This window comes from Polyergus mexicanus, unplaced genomic scaffold (assembly GCF_030449975.1).
Source record: "Polyergus mexicanus isolate NDT 795.1 unplaced genomic scaffold, iyPolMexi1.0 SCAF_8, whole genome shotgun sequence".
NCBI lineage: Eukaryota > Metazoa > Arthropoda > Insecta > Hymenoptera > Formicidae > Polyergus > Polyergus mexicanus.
In genome coordinates, this window is record NW_027223328.1 from 11522644 (window position 1) to 11542130 (window position 19487).

Genomic DNA, 19487 nt, shown 5'->3' on the forward strand with positions numbered 1-19487 from the left:
AGAAAATATTTATTAAATGTAATATAATTTTTTGACAGATCTTTCTTTATAGCTTAATCTTACGCGAAAGCATATATCGTTTATACAATGTTTCCTTTATATATGTATACATATGCATTTGTAAAATTTTAGCATTACATCAGGTAAATAAATACGTTTGCGTCTAAAATCTAGGAGTTTATGTCTTTTCTTTTTGTCATACACTATTACTCTGATCTCTCTTACTCCGATACTGAATAATATCGATTTCGATATCGATAAATTCCATTATACAAAACAATTCTAGCAGAAGATATCTATTACTATTATATATCGAATCTTTTTACATTATAAGAATTTCGAATATTCGAAAATGCAACATAAAATATTTTAGCATAAGTTGAGTATATCGGCAACGAAATTATTTATAACGCTATAATCAATTATTTATAATTATTTCTGACAATTGTTCGGCCCTTTTCTCGCGACTTAGTATATGAACTCTATTAAAACCATTAATTACAATACTTTCGGCAGCATTACGTTAAATCGAGAATTATGCGAGCACTCCTCTGTCCTCGTTTTAACATTCGTGAGTATTAAAAAAATATCTTACACAACAGTATAAATATACACTGCATCATTTTTATACTGGGGGCAGATATTGATTACCCGCTGGTAAGTTACTTTTCCGATAATCGTAACCATTATCAATTGTTGGTGCAGTTTCTAGATTAGTTTCGGACATTGTCTGTTTCACCCAGGGAACGTCAATTGGAGAGAACGTCGCCACCTAAGATACATGCAAAAAATTCATAAAATACTATGTAAAGATAATAGGATTATAACATATGAAAAATGAACAAATCAAGCGTAGGATAAAATATATCTCTCATAGTGCTCATAGTGTATATTAAATGTTGCACTCAAAAAGAAGCGATGATTTTTTCTACTGTCTCTATATAAGAAATATGATGATATTTCCCTATACAATATATATATATATATATATATATATATATATATATATGTGTGTGTTACCTCTATTAAAATTATAATTTAAAACAATTTACGTAATTTTCAAAAAACATGTATTTAGTTATAATATATATACATGTATGTGTGTGTGTGTGTGTGTATTTTCGAATAATGATTTGAAATTAGTTTGCTATTGGTACGTGATATATTATTATCTTGCGAACCAGAACGCGACGAAAAAAAAATTGTCTCAAAAAATTGGCAGTAATGATACATACTTGATTTGTAGGCAAGCATCCAGTGTCTTGGCTGTAAATTCCGGCAATATGATATGCTCCATTACCATCGTAGCAAGCCAATGGAGATCCGATGTCTGCTTGACACATGTTATTGTCGTTACGCGCTTTGCCACAGATTACGTTATGCGCGATGTTAATATGAGACTCTGAACCCAAAACGCGATTTTGGCAAACGTCGTGCGACAGGAGATCCACGTCGACCATGTGCATAATGGCTCCAGCGTAATGTGCTAAATTCATACATTGCATTTGTAGATACTCATCTGCTGCTAAGTAAATCTCTAAAGAGACTTACTTTTCAAATGATAGAAATGTAAACACGTACCTTGTAATATTGATTTACCCCATCCCGTCACTATGCATTGCGATTCTTGCGCTTGATAGTCGTCAGGAAGGCACAACGTATTGATGTGTAAATTAAAAGTCGTGGGATGCTCCAGGAGTAATATTGCGGTATCATTGCTGGACAGTCCTTGAACGTAGCCAGGATGATACTCGATCGTTCGTACGGGGATAATTTTGAACGGGAGTGGTTCCTCGTATTTAAGTTCGTAACCCAATTTCCATTCTCCCAGTTTCACAGACAATTCATTCGGTGAAAATCTGAATGTAATTCAAATACCCATAATTACAAGTTTCCTTTTTTAGAAAATATTTAATTGACGATAAGAAAAACATGAGTTTATTTTACCTATTTACGCAACTGGCAGCTGTTAGAACGACGTCTGACGATATGAGCGCGCCGGAACACAAAATTTTACGTTCCTCTGACCACAGGATCATCACTTGCCATGGAATTTCACCGAAAGCCGCATCGGTTATTCTGAAGCCGGGTGGACGTTGTCCCTTTTAGCGTACAAAAATACAAATAAAATTTTAATTCTAAGTAGAATTTCTTAATTCTCTCATATATACGTATATCCTTCCATAATAATAGCATTTGCGCAAATTGTACTCGACTCTTCAATTTTCATGTTAAATATCAAACACCATAACGTACAAATACTTTTTTAACAACATTACTTTAGCAGATTATTTTGCACAACAATTATGATGTTGGAAATTCCATTTTGTCGGATACTTACGTAATTTCTTACTCCGCATATGATATCCTGATTGCTCGAAACGTCGAACGGATTCTTGATAAAGGGCACGGGTGTGCTGATCGGCACTATAGGAACCTGGGTCGGAATCGGTACACGCTGCTGTGTCACGTCAGAATAATCCGGCACCAGAGGCACGACGTTCGTGGGCTGCGAATGTTCGTTGATCCGCGGCGGTTTGGGACTCGTCTTGATAGGTGGTTGCGCGACCGGCTTTTTCGGCGGTCGCACCTTTGCAATGTTCAGAAACGTTGGAAACCCTTGCTCGTCGAAACCACCTGTATAATTGGCTGGTAGATTGCCCGTCGGCCATGGGTCCACGTAGTTCGGATCACGGCAACACTTGCCGACCACCCCGATCTCTGAATTTCTGCAGCTCTGCAAAACGAGCGATTCGCCCAATCGCGTATCCGATTACTCTCTCTCTCTCTCTGTCTCTCTTTTTTTTTTTATATAGCAGAGATTATATTCTTTTTAAACTTTTATTTCTTTTATTTTTGTTTTGTCTATTGGGAAAAGTTTCTATTAGTAGTAAAAGAAATAAATTTCGAAAGAGCGTTTCCTCTCAATCATCCTTTTTTGCGATTGTTAAAACGTTTTCTTTTAGCATTATATGCAAATATGATTAAGCCGTATCTTACGGTTAGCGGAACACGTCGCAGAAGCTGCTTGCTGGAAAGAGCGAGTGGTTCCGGGCTAATTACTCCTTCCAATGTACAGTACTGCTCTTCCACGCAGAGCAACGCGGCCGCACATCCTGCTTGAACCGGAAACTGGAAGACCGCAGAATTGGAATTCGTAGGAGCTGACTTGAGCGGAGGAAAAACTGGTTCGCTAGCACTAGCATCGCCTGTATACATAATATCAATTTACATTAATACAAATAGATATAATATTATAACATGCGGATGTTATTCCAATTCATGTATAATATATGTTATTTTTACAGTTCTAACAGAAAACTACGGAAAATTATATACGTCGTTATAAACTGTTATATTATTGTATACCTGTTTGATACTGTTCCTGTTGATTTGTATCGGCAGTTATTTGATTGTAATCAATCGGTGCCTCTTCAGTCGGTTTTGTATCGCCGCGAAATTCATTAACATGATTAGCTGATTCGATCGCGTGTCCATTGTTTGGCGCGGTCTGCAATTCAGTATCACTTCCCAATTCAGGCTTCAATTCAGCAACATCCGCCTGGTTATTTTCTCCGTACGAAACGTATCTCTGATCGTTCTCCAGAGTGGGTTCTGGATATCGATTATCTTTCAGTACCGTATTAATTTGGTCGTTGTCAAATGGCGAGTTAGTCAAATCGTATCGCACGGTGCAACATATTTCGTGGCTCAGCTTGCATTCTTGCCCCTAGATACGCGTGAAATGTACAAGGATTATTAAATCAATATAAATTATATTTTACTTATCATACTATTTTATATTGTACGTGTATGTTAACAAAAGGTATAGTATTTTATGACCATCGTCAAATAAATGCGAGATCAAATTAGTAATCTCCTCGTCTTGAGAAATAAGGAATAATAAATAAAATTATCTTACTTGTTCCGGTCGAATAAAGCCTTGCTTCAAGGGATGTACGTATCCGTCGATGCACAAGCTTTTGGCTACACAAATTTTATTTTGACCGTTGCAACTGATAGTGAAACCATCTACGGCATTAGGATAGGGCAGCCGATCTTCATCCGTAGATTGATACACATAGTCGGGATTATACTGCTCTTGCGATTCTGATGGTGCACGCGTTTCGTATCTTTCAAATGTGTCTGCATCGCAACGACATTGTAATAATACGATAAATTTTAATTTCTTACTAAAAGTACGTAAAATAACATATATATTATATTTCACAAAATGAAGTCTTACTTTGCTGAGATTGATCCCAATTAAATTGCGCTTGACCAGTCTGTTGCGGAACATTGTTTTCTTTGTAAGTAGGCAAGACGCTGTTTTGAATTTCGGAAGCACGATTGTCACCATACCAGACGATTTGATCTTCTGAAATGTTGCTTAACTAAAGTTTTTTTTTTTTTTTTTTTTTTTTTTAGAGATTAATATTTTGTTAGCATTTTTTTTAAGTACTCGATTATAGAGCAAAAAACTTGGAATAAAATATAAATGCGTGTATATTTAAAAAACATTAGATTTCCATTTATATTTCTCATATAAATAATATATATAATTAAATTGTTAAACAGTTTAAAATTTATATTTTTATATATTTTTAATAGAGATCGGAAAAAAGCCATATACGTGTTACATAAATTCTGCATTTGTATATACTAACGTGTCTGCAATTGAGGTAACGAGGCTTTATAGGGTAGTCCACGTGTGTGCGTAGTTAACGCTACTATAAATAGTAGCATTTCTAGCCGTGGCCTCATCATTAAAATCTGTGGGAAGAAAATTAATGCGTTAAACGACTATATTATTATTTCGATATCTATTATGTATGTCTGGATGCATGGAGTAAATAAATAAGCGGAAATTCCATTAACGTCAGCTTGATGTCTCGCGAGCCGCGCAATGTCTACGAAAAAAAAATGAAAAAAAAAAAAGATTTTTGCATACCTCTCCGAAAGTGGTCGACCGGTTCTTCTCAAATACCTCGAATCGTATAAACGCTATATAAAAGTTGTGTAAACTTTTGCTTGCTTTTCTTTAACATGCATACAGTCGGTGTATTATTTTAAGAAAGCGAAAAGGTAAAATTGTTTACGTAAGGATACTTTATTATAATTTTATTACACTCCCGTTTGCCCGTTTTAGCAACTATCGGACGGTATGCAGAGAACAGAACGGCACTTTAGAACAACACTATAAGCTTCTAGTAAGAAATTGTGCGAAAGGATTATTACGTGTGGATGACGTGTGAAAGAAGGCGAGATGCATTATTTTTGTGTGTAGGAGTAATTCATTCATAGTGCATCTGCTTCTTCGGGGACATGCTTCGGTGATGAGATAAAAATTTACACAAGAAGGTAACATGCTACATAATGTTTTTCTCTTTTTTTTTTCTTTGTACAGTTGTACGGTTAATATAATCAATGTTAACAGAAAGATTACAGGCCTACGCGTTCTTGTACAAAAATAATTTAATTATTTAAATGTCACTGGGCTTCTTAGTGAGATTCCGTTTGGGATTCCGTTTGATATTTCAGGTTTTTAATGAAAATTCTGCCTTTCTCTATTTCTCTATCGAAAGTTAATAATTGATATAAGCCGTAAGATTAGCATTTTGCGTCCGGTATATAAATTTATACACATACAGATATATATATATATATATATATATCGTGTGTTGATGTTATCTCTCAATATCTCGCAATATATGCAGACTGTGTCAGACGCAATGTAATCGTATATGCGACATCTCAAATTGATTATTCAAATGATAGCTTTAAATGATTCAAAAACAAGATATGATTTTCGATACACCTTGTATGTTTCTTCCAATATTGCGTAAGCGCGTGGGACGGCAGATATCGGTAGCGAGGCGTATAAATAGGAACACTTTCGATTTGTTTCATATTCTCTAACGATAAAATAATCGCTTTCAAGGATGTGATCTTTATTGTTTGATTATTTATATGAAAATTACACAGCTCTCCGAATACCTATATGTATAAAAAATCAATTCTTATTTTTGTCCGCGTCAGTGTAAGTGCTAACACATTCTTCTATCTATGATGTCATCTTGATGTCATCTTGCTGGATTAGGTCAGGTCAGGGCTGCGTTAGGTCGGCAAACACAGGAGTAAAGACTCACTCAACTGTATTCTAATATTTGCGAAATTCCATTGGTATTATTGCTGGCTATTCACGATTTTAAACGAGATTTCAACTCTATCTATAATTTAAATTAAATGTCATATACCAATTTTGTTTTTATTGAATCAAACAAAATTAAAATCTCGAATGGTATAATTCAATATAAAAGTAGTACAATATTTTTTTAAAGATTATAGAAATTAATTTCAATTTTATTTTTTCTTCAACTTTAACATTAATTCTATAATAGTTGTTAAACAAATAAATTAAATCGAATTTTTCTCTTTGCCCTTCCCTCCAATTATGGAAGATTATTGTTGCATCAAGCCTATGCGCGAAATAAACGGAAAAATATATAATCAAGGATGTGTAACGGATAACGATCGATTAATATATATATATTCGCAATAAAAAAGTCAGACTATTGAATATGTATCTTGTTGCTTTATTTTATGAGTCACACGCGTGCGTCTCATGGCAAAAGTTTTCGTGGAATTCGATTCTCTCTCGAAAGACGAACGCGATGAACGCATTACGGATTTTCCGTATTCTGCGTAGCCTCCGATGATCTAAAGATTTGCTTTGCAATTCAACAATAGCGTGAATGTTTTGCGAGAATTGTCTCGCGCGCGTGTTCTATTCACATCTAAAATTATACCATAAAAACTCCAACTTGCGCCTGTCAAATTGACAGGATAATTCATCGTCCGCAATAAATTCTCGAGACAGCTTCCAGAGCTACAATCGTAAGATACCTTCCCATGGGAAACAATCAAAATTGATTTGAATGAAATTAAATTTCTAGCCAGCTAAAATCGATAATAAATTTAAAAAATGTTTAAATCGCTCGTTTTTATCTGCTTTCTATTTCTTTTTATTTTCCATTGATAAATAAGTTTTTCAATACTTTCACTGTGAAATAAACTGTAACGGTGTCGTCGCATGAAATAAATTTAGAAATCTTGAAATAAAAAAAGAAATTGAGTTTTACACATAACAATATTTATGAAAAAATTAAACAATCTAGTCATATTAATGATTCAATAACGCGGTTAAAATAAAATTTTTCGTTATTAGAAATGTTATTTAAAGAATTTAATTAGAAATTCTTCCTTTTTCTATAGAAGTTTCCGTTATAATTTAATAAACCAAATATTTTATATTAATTTCTATTGTAATTGTAATTGTAGAAACTACATCGTGGAAGAAATATCTTATATAAATTTTACATATTTTTATTAATTTTATAAATGCAAAAAGAGGAGATCTTTTACCGTTACATATTTTATTGTTTTATACATATATGTGAAATAATGTAGACATTCGCAGTCGCGACATTTGGTATAAAAAAAATTTTTACTTTCCACTTTCGAACTTAAAACATGTTGCTTTTGCGGCTGTTAAAGCGGCGATGAAAATAATAACAGCGATTGCAAAGGATTAACAGCGGTGACCGGGAGAAAGTGCAAGGTATGTATAACGAAACGCCGAAAATTCACGATGCGTTCGATTTCCACGATAAGCGCCACGGTCCGCGGTGAGAGAACATTCTGACCGTCAAATATTATTTTGCAAATGTGTCCTCTCGACCGCGCCGTATACTTTCACATATACATTAATACTATCACTTTCTCTTTTATTGAATAACGCGAGATTACTCGAGACAAATCAGGCTTGTCGAATTCGCGCGCGTAGTCCGTATCCGACGTATTCTAATATAATTCGAATCTGGAGCCGAATTGAAATTCAGATCCGGATTCTCGAACTCTCTCGCGTCAATTATATTTACTACGGGAACAAATCATAGAAAATTCTTCTCCCTTTTTCTTTATCTTCCTCTCTTTCTTCCGCTCTCTTTCTCTTGCGACACGAAGGCGCATAAATAATGCGTCGATCTTGACGCATTTCGTCGGATGTTTTTGTAATGTGGGTGTAATACGCATATACAATGTAAATACTTAAATATTCACGTCCTCTATATATATATATATTAATAACTCCAATCGACGGGGCCGAATAGCTGCCAAGTAGAAACTTACTTTCGATTTGTCAATCAATAAGTACTTTCACCGATATTCGACATCTCGCTATACATAATTAAGACGATCACATAATTAACATTCGTATATTAATTCGGCTATTGAGATGTATGAAAAAAGATTTTGCTAATATATTGCCGTAAAATAAAAACATAAATAAAATAATAAGAATATACGTATACGTATACATATGAATATGTAGTTTTACATTAATAGATTATCTCAGATAATCAAAAATTGTTATCTTTAATTTTTATTTAATTTTTTATTTTTATATTTAATTTTATAAATTCTAAAATATCTTGAAAAGAGAATGTGTATTTCTTTATTTTATATATATATATATATATATATATATATATCTTATAATTATTTTTTTAATAATATAAAAGATTAATATAGAAAAAATAGATATAAAAGCTTTTGACATTATTAAAAATTAATGGGGTTTATATTCATAGTATTAGACTCTTGACATAGAATCTCTCTCTAAAGAAAGGTAATTTTGAAAATACTGTATTTAAAACCTTTCTTATGCCGAGCCTTTCGATCTATCCGCTGAAATGTCAGCACAATATACTTGATATTTCGATTACATATAGCGCTTCATCAATCAAATTCGAATAAAGCGATATTTTTATAGTAACTAATAAATGGGCGTCTAATGAAGCTATAGTCTGTTGCTAGTTACGTCACGTCAAGTATCTCGTTCGAATCAACGTTGTAGCGAGATCGGTTGCGTTTTTTGCTCAATTTCCCTGTCCAATGACTAGTCTATAATATTATACAAAGGTATGTGATGTTTCTGGGTCGCCTGAATTCTAAGCTCGTGCATACACCTCCGTAAAAAAAAAAAAAGAAGTGATCTTGTAGCATTCATCGATCTAACTTTCCAAAACATATGTCTGATAGCGGGACGGCTGTTTTTTAAAAGCGTTATCCTAACGCTTTCGCGTCCCAATCTCTTGTAGAGATGAAATTCACGACAGTGATGCGATCAGATTCACGCGATTAAAATGCAAAGCGCAAAAAAGATATACGATTGAAGATATTTTCATCTTCCTTACTTCTCTTTTATAGAAATGCCTAAAATACTCAATGCACAATTTTTTATTCAGATAAACGCGTATATCCCGCTAATAACTATCAGAATTTTGCTTATTTAAGAGGCTATAAAAACGATAATTCAGCATAAAAATTTAAATAAAAGTCAACTTTAATTTTTATCTTGATCGATCGTGAATTCTTACTTTCATATATTTATTGCATATTCTAATTATATTCATAATTCAACAATTATAATTACTGTACATACTTTTTTATATACGATTGCACGATTTTAATGAGATCTTTTAATGACTATCATTACGTAATGCACATTTAGCATTTCTCGATATCTTGTTTAATTACGGCGTCGTAAGGTCTCCTTGGAAAGAATCTATAATACGGTTCCTTCACTTTTATGAGATCCACGATCGAGCGCGGACATAAAACGTCATCCGTCTGTCTCGAAAAACGACGTCGTCGCGGAACGCGAAGGAGAGAAATTAAAAGTCGGGCAGCCGTCACTTCCCGGAAACTCGGACGTTCTCCTCTCACGCCGAAGAATTTGACCTCTTATTACTCTCGCCGCCGCGGTATGCATTTTACTTTTGGGAAAGTTTCGGTCGTGGCGCCGGGTGGCCGGAGCTCCTCGCCCGCGCGGGCCCGGCGAGTTGTGTATTTTTAGGCCTGATCTAGAAAGGAGCAAGGTCGCTAAATAATAAAGTACCTCCTCTCTGATTATGAAATCCGCTGGCTCGCGTGTCGCCGATTATCAGGATCGTCATACCGTTCCCAGTTGTGGCCAGTCCTAAGACTGGAATAATAAGAGATGTTCCTCTTTTTCTCTCCAACCATGGAGATTATTAGATGCGAATAAGAATGACGTTGTTTCAACGCTTTAATATTAATTGAAAATTAAACCATTCGATATTGAGACTTGGAATTATAAGGAAATATAAATACATATAAAGGAAAATTTGTAATTTCTATTTTCAAGTAATTCGCCTCACATATTAAAACATGAGAACTTGTGCTAGTTTGTTAAAATTGCTATACGGAAGATATGCCTTTCGTGAAAAGATGATTCTGGAATAATACAATAATTCTTCGTAGATAGTTGAAGAATCTTTATCGAAAGCGATAAAAATATTTCAATATTAGTTATATTATTGTAATTAAATTATATATTACATATTAGTATATCGATAAAACTCTATCCTAAATTTGATTCGAAAATTTTATAGATCGTTTAAAAATGTATGATTTTAGAAATATAAATCAATTTTATTTTTAAAAAGAAAATACACATATAAATCGTATTAATAAATTTTAATAATCACGGGCTAGTAAGAGCCATACGCGGATGGTAGCGCGGTCAGTTTCGTAGATAAATAAGTTTTCTATGAAACTGATTATGTGCACGAAAGGGTACGAAATTTACTTGGCCTTATACCAAGATTTCTAAAATTTTAATCTCAATTCGAGATTTATAATAATCCCTCTTTACACCCCTCTGGAGAGACGAAGGCGAGAAAAATATCGAGGCGAAGTATTAATAAAGTTGGAAAAAAAGCATCGTAAACGAATGCGGGTGAGCCATATGTCTTAATCGGTCCGAGTCTCTGGATCCTTCTCTAGCTTTTCACTCGATAAATGCCAATCGACCTCGTAATTAAGTTAACTTTCGCCAGTTATTTGCATTCCACGATTCGGCGATGGACCAATCCCGTCGTCGGCCCCGATCCACCCGCAAAACGTAAAACGAGAAAGCGATCAAGGATGGCCGCGTCTGTCCGTCCATCCGGCTCGATTATATCTCCACGAGACGTCGACGCTCGCGAGGAATCTCCCCTCTCCCCCTTCCCCCTGAAAATATATTGGACTTATGAAATATCGAACGCATCCGTGACATTATGTCCGATGACGATGCCGAGTTTGCCAGGATTACGTAAACCGCGAGGAGGAGAGTTCAAAGGTCTGGATTCTTTGGCATCGCGCTCTAGTGCGAATCGAGGCCTAACAATCCCGTCGACCTCACCAAAAATCTCTCGTATGACTTTCAGAAGATACTTCTTCATTTAATTTCTCATACTCGACAGATATAATATATTCGGCATATTATTATATATCTAATGATCGTTCGCATCGATGGAACGAATTTAGCTTCTAATCGCGACACTGTCATAGCACAACGGTTCAATTGTACGGTTCAACGTATAATTGAAAATATTGTTTAACAAAAAGCGTAAGTATTACGCACTTTTCAACTGAACGTACGAAATTGATGCGGTGTAAATTAAAAGTATCTGCGTATAAGTCGGCCATTTTTTAAATGACCGTTACTATATATTAATTAAGAGCAATTAATCTATGAGTTGTTTAAATAGATTGATGCCGAAAAAATCAGCTATCATCAATCTCATTTTTATTCGACACTTTCACCGTTATTAATATCTTTTCGTATACATATTCTCGCAATGACGATGTAACTGGATCTGATTCTTTAGATCATGATAATAAAGATCGATTTACTTAGGATTCTCTCTAACAATAAGCTGGCATCTTTCATAATACATATTATTGCGAGAGAAATTACTCTAGTTTTATGGAAAAATCTATTAGAAAATTGAACTGTCGAGAAATTTCTATCATTTCGTTGGATATAATTTTGGAAAAAATTTAAATACATACACACATTTTTAATTTATAAATAAAAATTTTTTAAATTGATATTAAAAAAATATAAAACATACCTTTTCTAATTAATATATAAATATCTCACTTTTGTAATATTTCCACACATTTAACACTTTTTAATATCTATTCGACAAGCATCTCTCCTGATAATTTTGCAAATAATTATTTACAACTTTGTTACATACAATAAAGATAGACTAGCCGAGAACAGAGAATTAACAGGGAATTTTATATAATCTAGCACGTACGTTCGACACGTGTAAGATAGTAAATATTAATGAGATTATATCATAAAATCTCGAATCCCTTAATTATTCAGGAAGAGAGAGAGGGAGAGAGAGAGAGAGAGAGAGAGAGAGAGAGAGAGAGAGACGTACGCAATAAATAATTCTCAACACATGGATGGGAAGGGAAAAGATCCAGAACATTCCCAGATGTATCCTTCCTTTTCGAATGGCGAAACTGTAACTGATTTGGCCTTAGAATTGTCATCGAAGGAGATTTAAATATGAATATCTGTTTGCGCGAGCGTTTTCGCCACAACTTGTATTTTCATGCATTAACATTTTGCGTATCCCCGTGACATGGATTCTATTCACGATCCGAAGACATTGCGCCATTTCGAGCGAAATCGGGGGTCCATCGGCCAAAGGTGATGCGTAGATCATGGTAGAACGACCCATGTGTCGTAAAATAAACACGTTAATATTTAAACGAAAATGTTTTCATCTTGTCACTTCTCTTGCAAGAGAAATCGGTAATTACATTTATTATCGAAATCAAATCGCCATTGACCCCTTTTGGACCGTACATGCCATTTGACACGCTCGAAAATTGCGTATTTTATTAATCTTTCATAATGACACTCGTTATTAATGATGCTGTAAGTCTCACTTATACATATATCTCGAGATTTATTAAAAACTTCCTATTAATTATTGCGTTATAAAAAATTACATAAGAAACAAGCATTCCAAAAAAAAAAAAAAAAAAATTAAAACTTGTATAATAGAATCCAATTTATCCGCATGTGTGCGTGTGTGTATGTGTATAATGTAACGGTCGAGTAGCAAATACTAATGAGATTCTAAAACATCTCGATTTTCTTAATTATTCGAGAGCACCGAGAGAGTACGCGATAAATAATAAATTTACAGAATACATATTAATGAATACATCTAACAAAAGTATTACAATGTTCCGAGATATTTCGAGATTTTATTACAAAAATTATAATTTTGTTGGCCCAGATACGTGACTCTGCGCCGACAAAATGAAGATAAATAAAACTATATATCCACGGCGGCTAAAAAAAATATCAAAAACATAAAGAGAGATTAAAGTTGTTAAATTATACTTACTGCTATCTCAAAACAGATCTGTTCAGAAACGACGCGGCTAATCGCGCCAACAAAGACGTTTCCTCTCGGGATGAGAGATATAAAGATGATTCGTAAAATGTAAGCTGACGTAAGAATGGCGCCTTGAGATTGACTAAAATATGCGTCAGGTAACAGCTGACTAATTGCGCGCGTTATACGCGAAATGGTGAAATCAAAGTGTGGGTTTCAACGAAGGGCACCGGAGGGTCGTTTTCGCGGGAGTACCGGCTCGTTTTCGTTTATCGTTTCCCACGGGTGATAATTTACGATTAATTACTCTGGGGAGAAGGAAATTACGTCGGCCTTGAAGAGCCACTGACCGCGCGAGCAACGACTTAGGATTAATTATTAATTTACCAAGAGTAATTAAGTGTGTCTGTATGGTATTTTAGCTGGTCGAAGTCCATCATCTGGACGTCCTCCGATCACTCAACCTCGACTTTTTCACGATTTCCGGTAACGCCTGCTTGGATTGCAAAACGTTAATATAACGGCCAAATTCGTATTTCGTAAACCGGTGCCTTCCTCCGTATGCGGAAGAAGACTTGTCACGACTATGCAACATGTCTACGCTAGAATACAAATTTTATGACATATAAAATATTAACGACACACACACATATATATATATATATATATATATATATATATATATATATATCATTATTACCATAACACGAACGAGATACACATTAGATCGTGATGGACTCGAAAAGGTTGAACGAAAAGGTTGAAATTTTTGAGAGAAAAAATATTGTCGTATCATATAAAACAGCGATTCGAATCATTATTATATGACACGTCATATATCTGTTATGCGGATAAATTTGTAGCCGGAATTGAGCGGCACGCGATACGTTTCTTGTAAGATATTAAATTTACGCGCTATTAAAAGATACAAGTGGTAATTATATATAAAAGTATGAACAGAGAATATTTTTCACTTTGTATACTTTATTTTTTAAATCTACGATCAAGATCCTGATATGAACAGTTATAAATCTTGAGACACGAAAAGAAAAACGATATTCATCAACAATCTTTAAATAACTATTAATTTTACCAGATGAGAAAAGCAAATGACAAATAGTCATGATATTCTAATTGATATTTTAATAAAGATTATCATCACATTATTTTACGGACATAAAAAATTATCAATTTTATTCAATTATAAGGATTGAAAATTAACATTGCAAAATATTCGACAAACATGTGGATTGCTCTTTTATTTGTACTTAATTGTTTGTTTGCTTTGATACAACTTAAATCGCATAATTACATCATAACACGTTCGCAGTGTATTTAATTAAATCTGATTGCCACGTTGTGCAAATGTCGTTTCCAGATTATAGTTTAATTACCTTCATAAGATCGTGTCATCATGCCCCGTGATCTTCTTTACGATCTTATTTTGAAATTCACCGAAAAATTACCGCTATATTTTTTTAATTCGTAATTCTTTTTTAACTTAACGCGCGGCTCACAAGATCCGGTGTAATTTATAAATCAATATTGTTGCTATGATCGTTTAAAAGTTACAGATGAGAATCCACTTTTTTACAAGATAACATTTTACAAGATTTTTATTTATAAAATTCGATAAATTATTTTAAGTCATAAAGTATATGCAATCTTCTTTGAACTTGGAGTCGATTCTTTATCAAAAATTTTCAGACCTAATTGTAACAAATGGAGCATCAAAAAATAAAAAAATTTTGATCAAATTAATGAAATTTCTAAATTATCTTTAATATCCAAAAATCTTTTTTTAACCAAAATTTTGTTTAAATCTATATCGTTCATCTTACATACAGTTGTATAGATTCACAAAATATTTTAAATTCGAAAAACATTGAAAACTATTAAAGACGACTGTATTGATATTTCGGCCAGATTTCGCGAAATGTTGTGTATGCATTTTACGAATTCCCGTAAAGAAAAAGATGCGAGAGAGACATACGTAGATCAGGATAAATAGCACTTTCCAAACAAAAATAGATTGCTATCACGAATATTTTAGATATAGGTATCGAAGCGATTTTTCCTTATTTGGCGACGAACAGCACGTTTGCGCGCACGAAAGAAAATCTTTACGAATCGATCTAATCGGAAATTACCTAATCCTGCCTACGTATTCAAGAACAATCGGCCTACAGACGCGCAATAAAAAGAAAATGGTAAATTACAACATGACGAAGATGATGCAAAAAAATTAGCAGCGCAGTACAAATGATTCGAGTTCCCCGGACCGGATTCAAGGCCTCAAACGAGGATCTTATTAGCCATCCCGCGCTTATTTCGTTTAATTGATGCACGTATTGGTCAGCTTAAAGTTTATTTATAAATTAGAGGACCTATATATATCACATAAGGATATAATCGTTCGCGAACAGGTTTTAGGTTTTAGGCATTAGCATATTTCTTGGAGATTAATATCTTGAAATAATTTAAGCGGACGAAAGCATAAAAGGTATGGAGAGGAGAAAGGAAAAAGGGGACGGACCCTTGAAATGGGTTTTGTGTATTTATGAAAGAGCCTTTCTGATACTCTCTCATAAATCTGGCGCGTTCATTTTTTCGCATCCATATTAAATTAATCTTGCCGCGAGAGAAGCAAGAACAGACAAGCGATAAATAAACAATTCCTTCCATCGTAAATAACCAATTGGCAAATAAATCGCAAGATTTGAAAAACGCTAAAAATATTTATCGATATTTTATTTAGTTCAGTTGTTTATCGATTTATCTATGAACTTTAATTGAAAGAGCTTTTCATTAACTTGGACGCAGACTAATTAACAGCTACGCTCTTAAAATTTTCATTAGGATAATTTATAAAAATTAGCAAGTCCAAAAAAGTTCCAAGTTTTTCTTTTTCTTTTTCTTTTTACTTTTCAAATTTTACACGTAAAAGAAACAGCATTGTTTTTTCTTAAGATATTTTTGCCCCACCGCTCACGTATATAGTGGCTATTAATTTTTATTGTGATGAAACACATTAATCTCGATATAATTTTTTACGGCCAGATATACGATTATTGCACGCAATATAGTCCACGAAATATTATCGGTTAATTCAAGAATCATCGCGCGTGTAAGTACATATTTAATTGTAATTTATCTCTTTTGCACGAAGAATCTCTCGTTTTCCGTCTTTGGCAAATACCGCGTAAGCGATCGGAGAAAGGAAGCGACGGGTATTTAGCATTATACATCTTTAATGTCTTACATTCCGACATTAATTTTGAGGTCCCACGGATCAAATACTGCGCGGGCGGGCAATTTTTCGTCGCTGTAATTTTACGATATTAAACAAGCTCCCAGAAATAAAGGCCTGAGCTTTATAGATCTTGAATTATATTTCATGAATTATGGATTCTGATTGTACATTGAAAAACAAATGAAATTTTTTAAGTTGATGTTCATTCCACTTTTACAATTTGATCCATTTTTTTTTTTTTTTTGAAAAAGTAAAATCGATATTTATAGAATATAGAAATACTTATAAATTTTACATCTTTTGCTTTTCTTATTTTTTGATATTTAATAATCATATTGACAAAAAATATAAAGATTAAATTAAAGTTTTTGTTGAGCTAATTTGATTTGACATCGATTGATAAATCACTTTCAGTTGATAGAGAAAAAAAAATTATGACATTTATTTATCTAATATATGAAAATCCTTTATTCAATAAATATCGATAGCTTTCAAACTATCGCATCTTGCTTCGATGCAAGAAATAAGAATTACTCTATAAGAAGATAGAAGCGTCTTTGTAAATCAGTTAAAAAACATATTGACATAATCGCTGCAGATCACAGATTTCCCGCAGATTTGAGCACAGTTTTTAATATCGGCATAATTTCAATTTGGATGCTACAAACACATGAGAATGATCTTCATTTCACTCGCAAAAATTAAAATTGCAACAGTTGACGCAATATATATATATATATCAGCATCCAATGTCGAACTTGTCGAAACGTTACCGGTTACGGATTCGAGTACCACAATGATTGTGCAACTTGATACGCGATAAGTGTGACGCGCAAATATGAGTACTTGTATTCATGCGCGTGCGCGCTCGTTAAATAAACCAAGTGCGTGTACTTACTTAATATGTATCTTCCCGCGTGGAGTGTGTAACGCGCGTGTCGCTTAAAAGAAAGTCAATATAACTGGCGCTGGTTTCGTATCCCTTCTTCTCTTATATTCTCATCCTCCGGTGATCTGGCCAGTACCCCCCTACTATTTTGATGCGCGGATCGCCACTGTCCTTCGGTATCCTATGCTGGGCAACATATTACATTGACTTCTCCATCACCCATCCTTACCAATTTTATTCCTCTGACACTCTCATCTGAACACGCATCAAAGTTACCCGTGTATCTGGAATGCATATTTTTCTACAGGATGTCCATTTCACGAAATATTTTGTATATATGTGTTAAAAATAAAAAATATATATATATTAATCTTTTATCTATTTTAAAAAATTTGTATTACTAAACCTAATAATTCTAAGCGTGAAACTTAAGAGAGAAAGAGAGAGAGAAAGAGAGAGAGAGAGAGAGAGAGAGAGAGAGAGAGAGTTGTTTTGTTAAAATATAAAGAACCTACTTGTAACTAATCAAAAGACGTGCTCGTTATCTATGCGAATTTCTGAAGCACACTTCATCAAGAAACACTTTCTTTTTTCATCAATCAGCAAGATAAAAATTATTCCTACGTCGACATTCTTGTGGAAAGAAAGATCGTTTCATCTCTCGGCGATGGATATCACCGCGTGCGCCAAACGCGGCGCCTACTACTTATGTCCTATGCTCGCTCGCATTTGGCTGCTTTCCAAAAGTGCATTTTTGTAGATGTATCGCAAAATGTTTTATGCGAATCGTTGCTTCTTTCTCTCTTTTCGTCGTCAGCGTAGCGTGATGACACATTGTATTGCGAATGAAAAATAATTTCAAAAAAGCAATATATAATAATAATATATAATAACTGTCTATATATATATATATATATATATATATATACGATAAATAATGCAATTTCAATAATAATCGAAAAAAATAAAAAAGTAATCATGTGACACTGATTCACGTATATACAGGGTGTATCTGAAATGATGCACTAAGCTTTAGGAGCGTATTCTAGAGATTAAAACAAGACTTTTTTTTCTTATGAACATGGATCCGCAAATAAACCCCCCTACACGAGCTTGGCAAATTAATGTTTTCATAATATACGTTTTTATTTTTTCATTTTAGTGACTTATTTTGACGTCTAGAATATGCTCCTAAAGTTTAGTGAATCATTTCAGATACACTCGGTATATACTGTATGAAAATGACTAAATTAACTGATTCATGTGTTAATTTCTCTACGATGATTCCGAAAGTGATGTCAATGAATATTAGATTTGACGTTTTATATATGTATACATAATTAAATTATATGCGCAAAGTATGAAACTTTGTGCGATATAAAAATTTAACTTTATTCATTCAACTTGGAATCAAGAAGATGGATACTAAATTGGTCAAAGAATTTAAGCAAATGAAAGAAAGTAAAAAAGTTTACTTAATTAATTCCGCGTCTCTAGGATTACTTATATCTATGCGAGAGAGATGTCAGATAAATTTCGATTCGTCTATCGATTTCAAACGGAAACATTTCCAAATAAATAAATCGATAAGGAATACCAATATTAATTATCATCGTGAAAATCACGATTTCGCAACGTGTATCGTCATAAATACCACGTTAGGAGCCCCGAAAAAGACGACGACTGGCGAGCAAGGAGGGGAGATGGGATGACCATGACAGGATGATCTGGGTATCCCGGAATGAGTCGATACCCGTTGTGAGAAGAATAAAACTCCAAATCTATATATATGTACACGTGGGCGGACACAACGGCGCGGCCCCTACAAAGCCTGCAAAGAATTCGGTTAATTCGTTCATTGATAAATAATCATGTATCACTTTCTATCTACGAGACCGACGCATTTCGAGATTTTATTTAAAATTCCATTGCTTTCCATAAATACATTTATACCCAGACAGCACGAAAAGGCCAAAAGACATATTAAAAATATTTATATTAATTATATATATATATATATATAGTTGTTTTTGTGGATTATATAAAAATAGTTTAAAATAGA

General features: G+C 33.7%; 1 protein-coding gene across 2 annotated transcripts; it reads right to left on the minus strand.

Annotated features, from left to right (window-relative positions):
- Positions 1-12: 12 nt before the first annotated feature.
- Scaf (scarface) lies at positions 13-19395 on the minus strand. 2 transcript variants are annotated; one of them, XM_070299993.1, is made up of 13 exons: positions 19080-19395; positions 17941-18228; positions 17435-17709; positions 4668-4773; positions 4247-4378; positions 3923-4146; positions 3370-3730; positions 3001-3209; positions 2342-2737; positions 1948-2102; positions 1582-1859; positions 1236-1486; positions 13-772 (listed from the first exon to the last, which is right to left on the minus strand). In XM_070299993.1, exons 4-13 carry the CDS (start codon positions 4765-4767, stop codon positions 626-628), a joined length of 2253 nt encoding a protein of 750 aa, XP_070156094.1. In that variant the 5' UTR covers positions 4768-4773; positions 17435-17709; positions 17941-18228; positions 19080-19395; the 3' UTR covers positions 13-625. The 2 variants fall into 2 exon arrangements, with proteins under 2 accessions (XP_070156094.1, XP_070156093.1); XM_070299992.1 differs by lacking the exon at positions 19080-19395 and having other exon boundaries at positions 17941-18303.
- Positions 19396-19487: the final 92 nt, after the last annotated feature.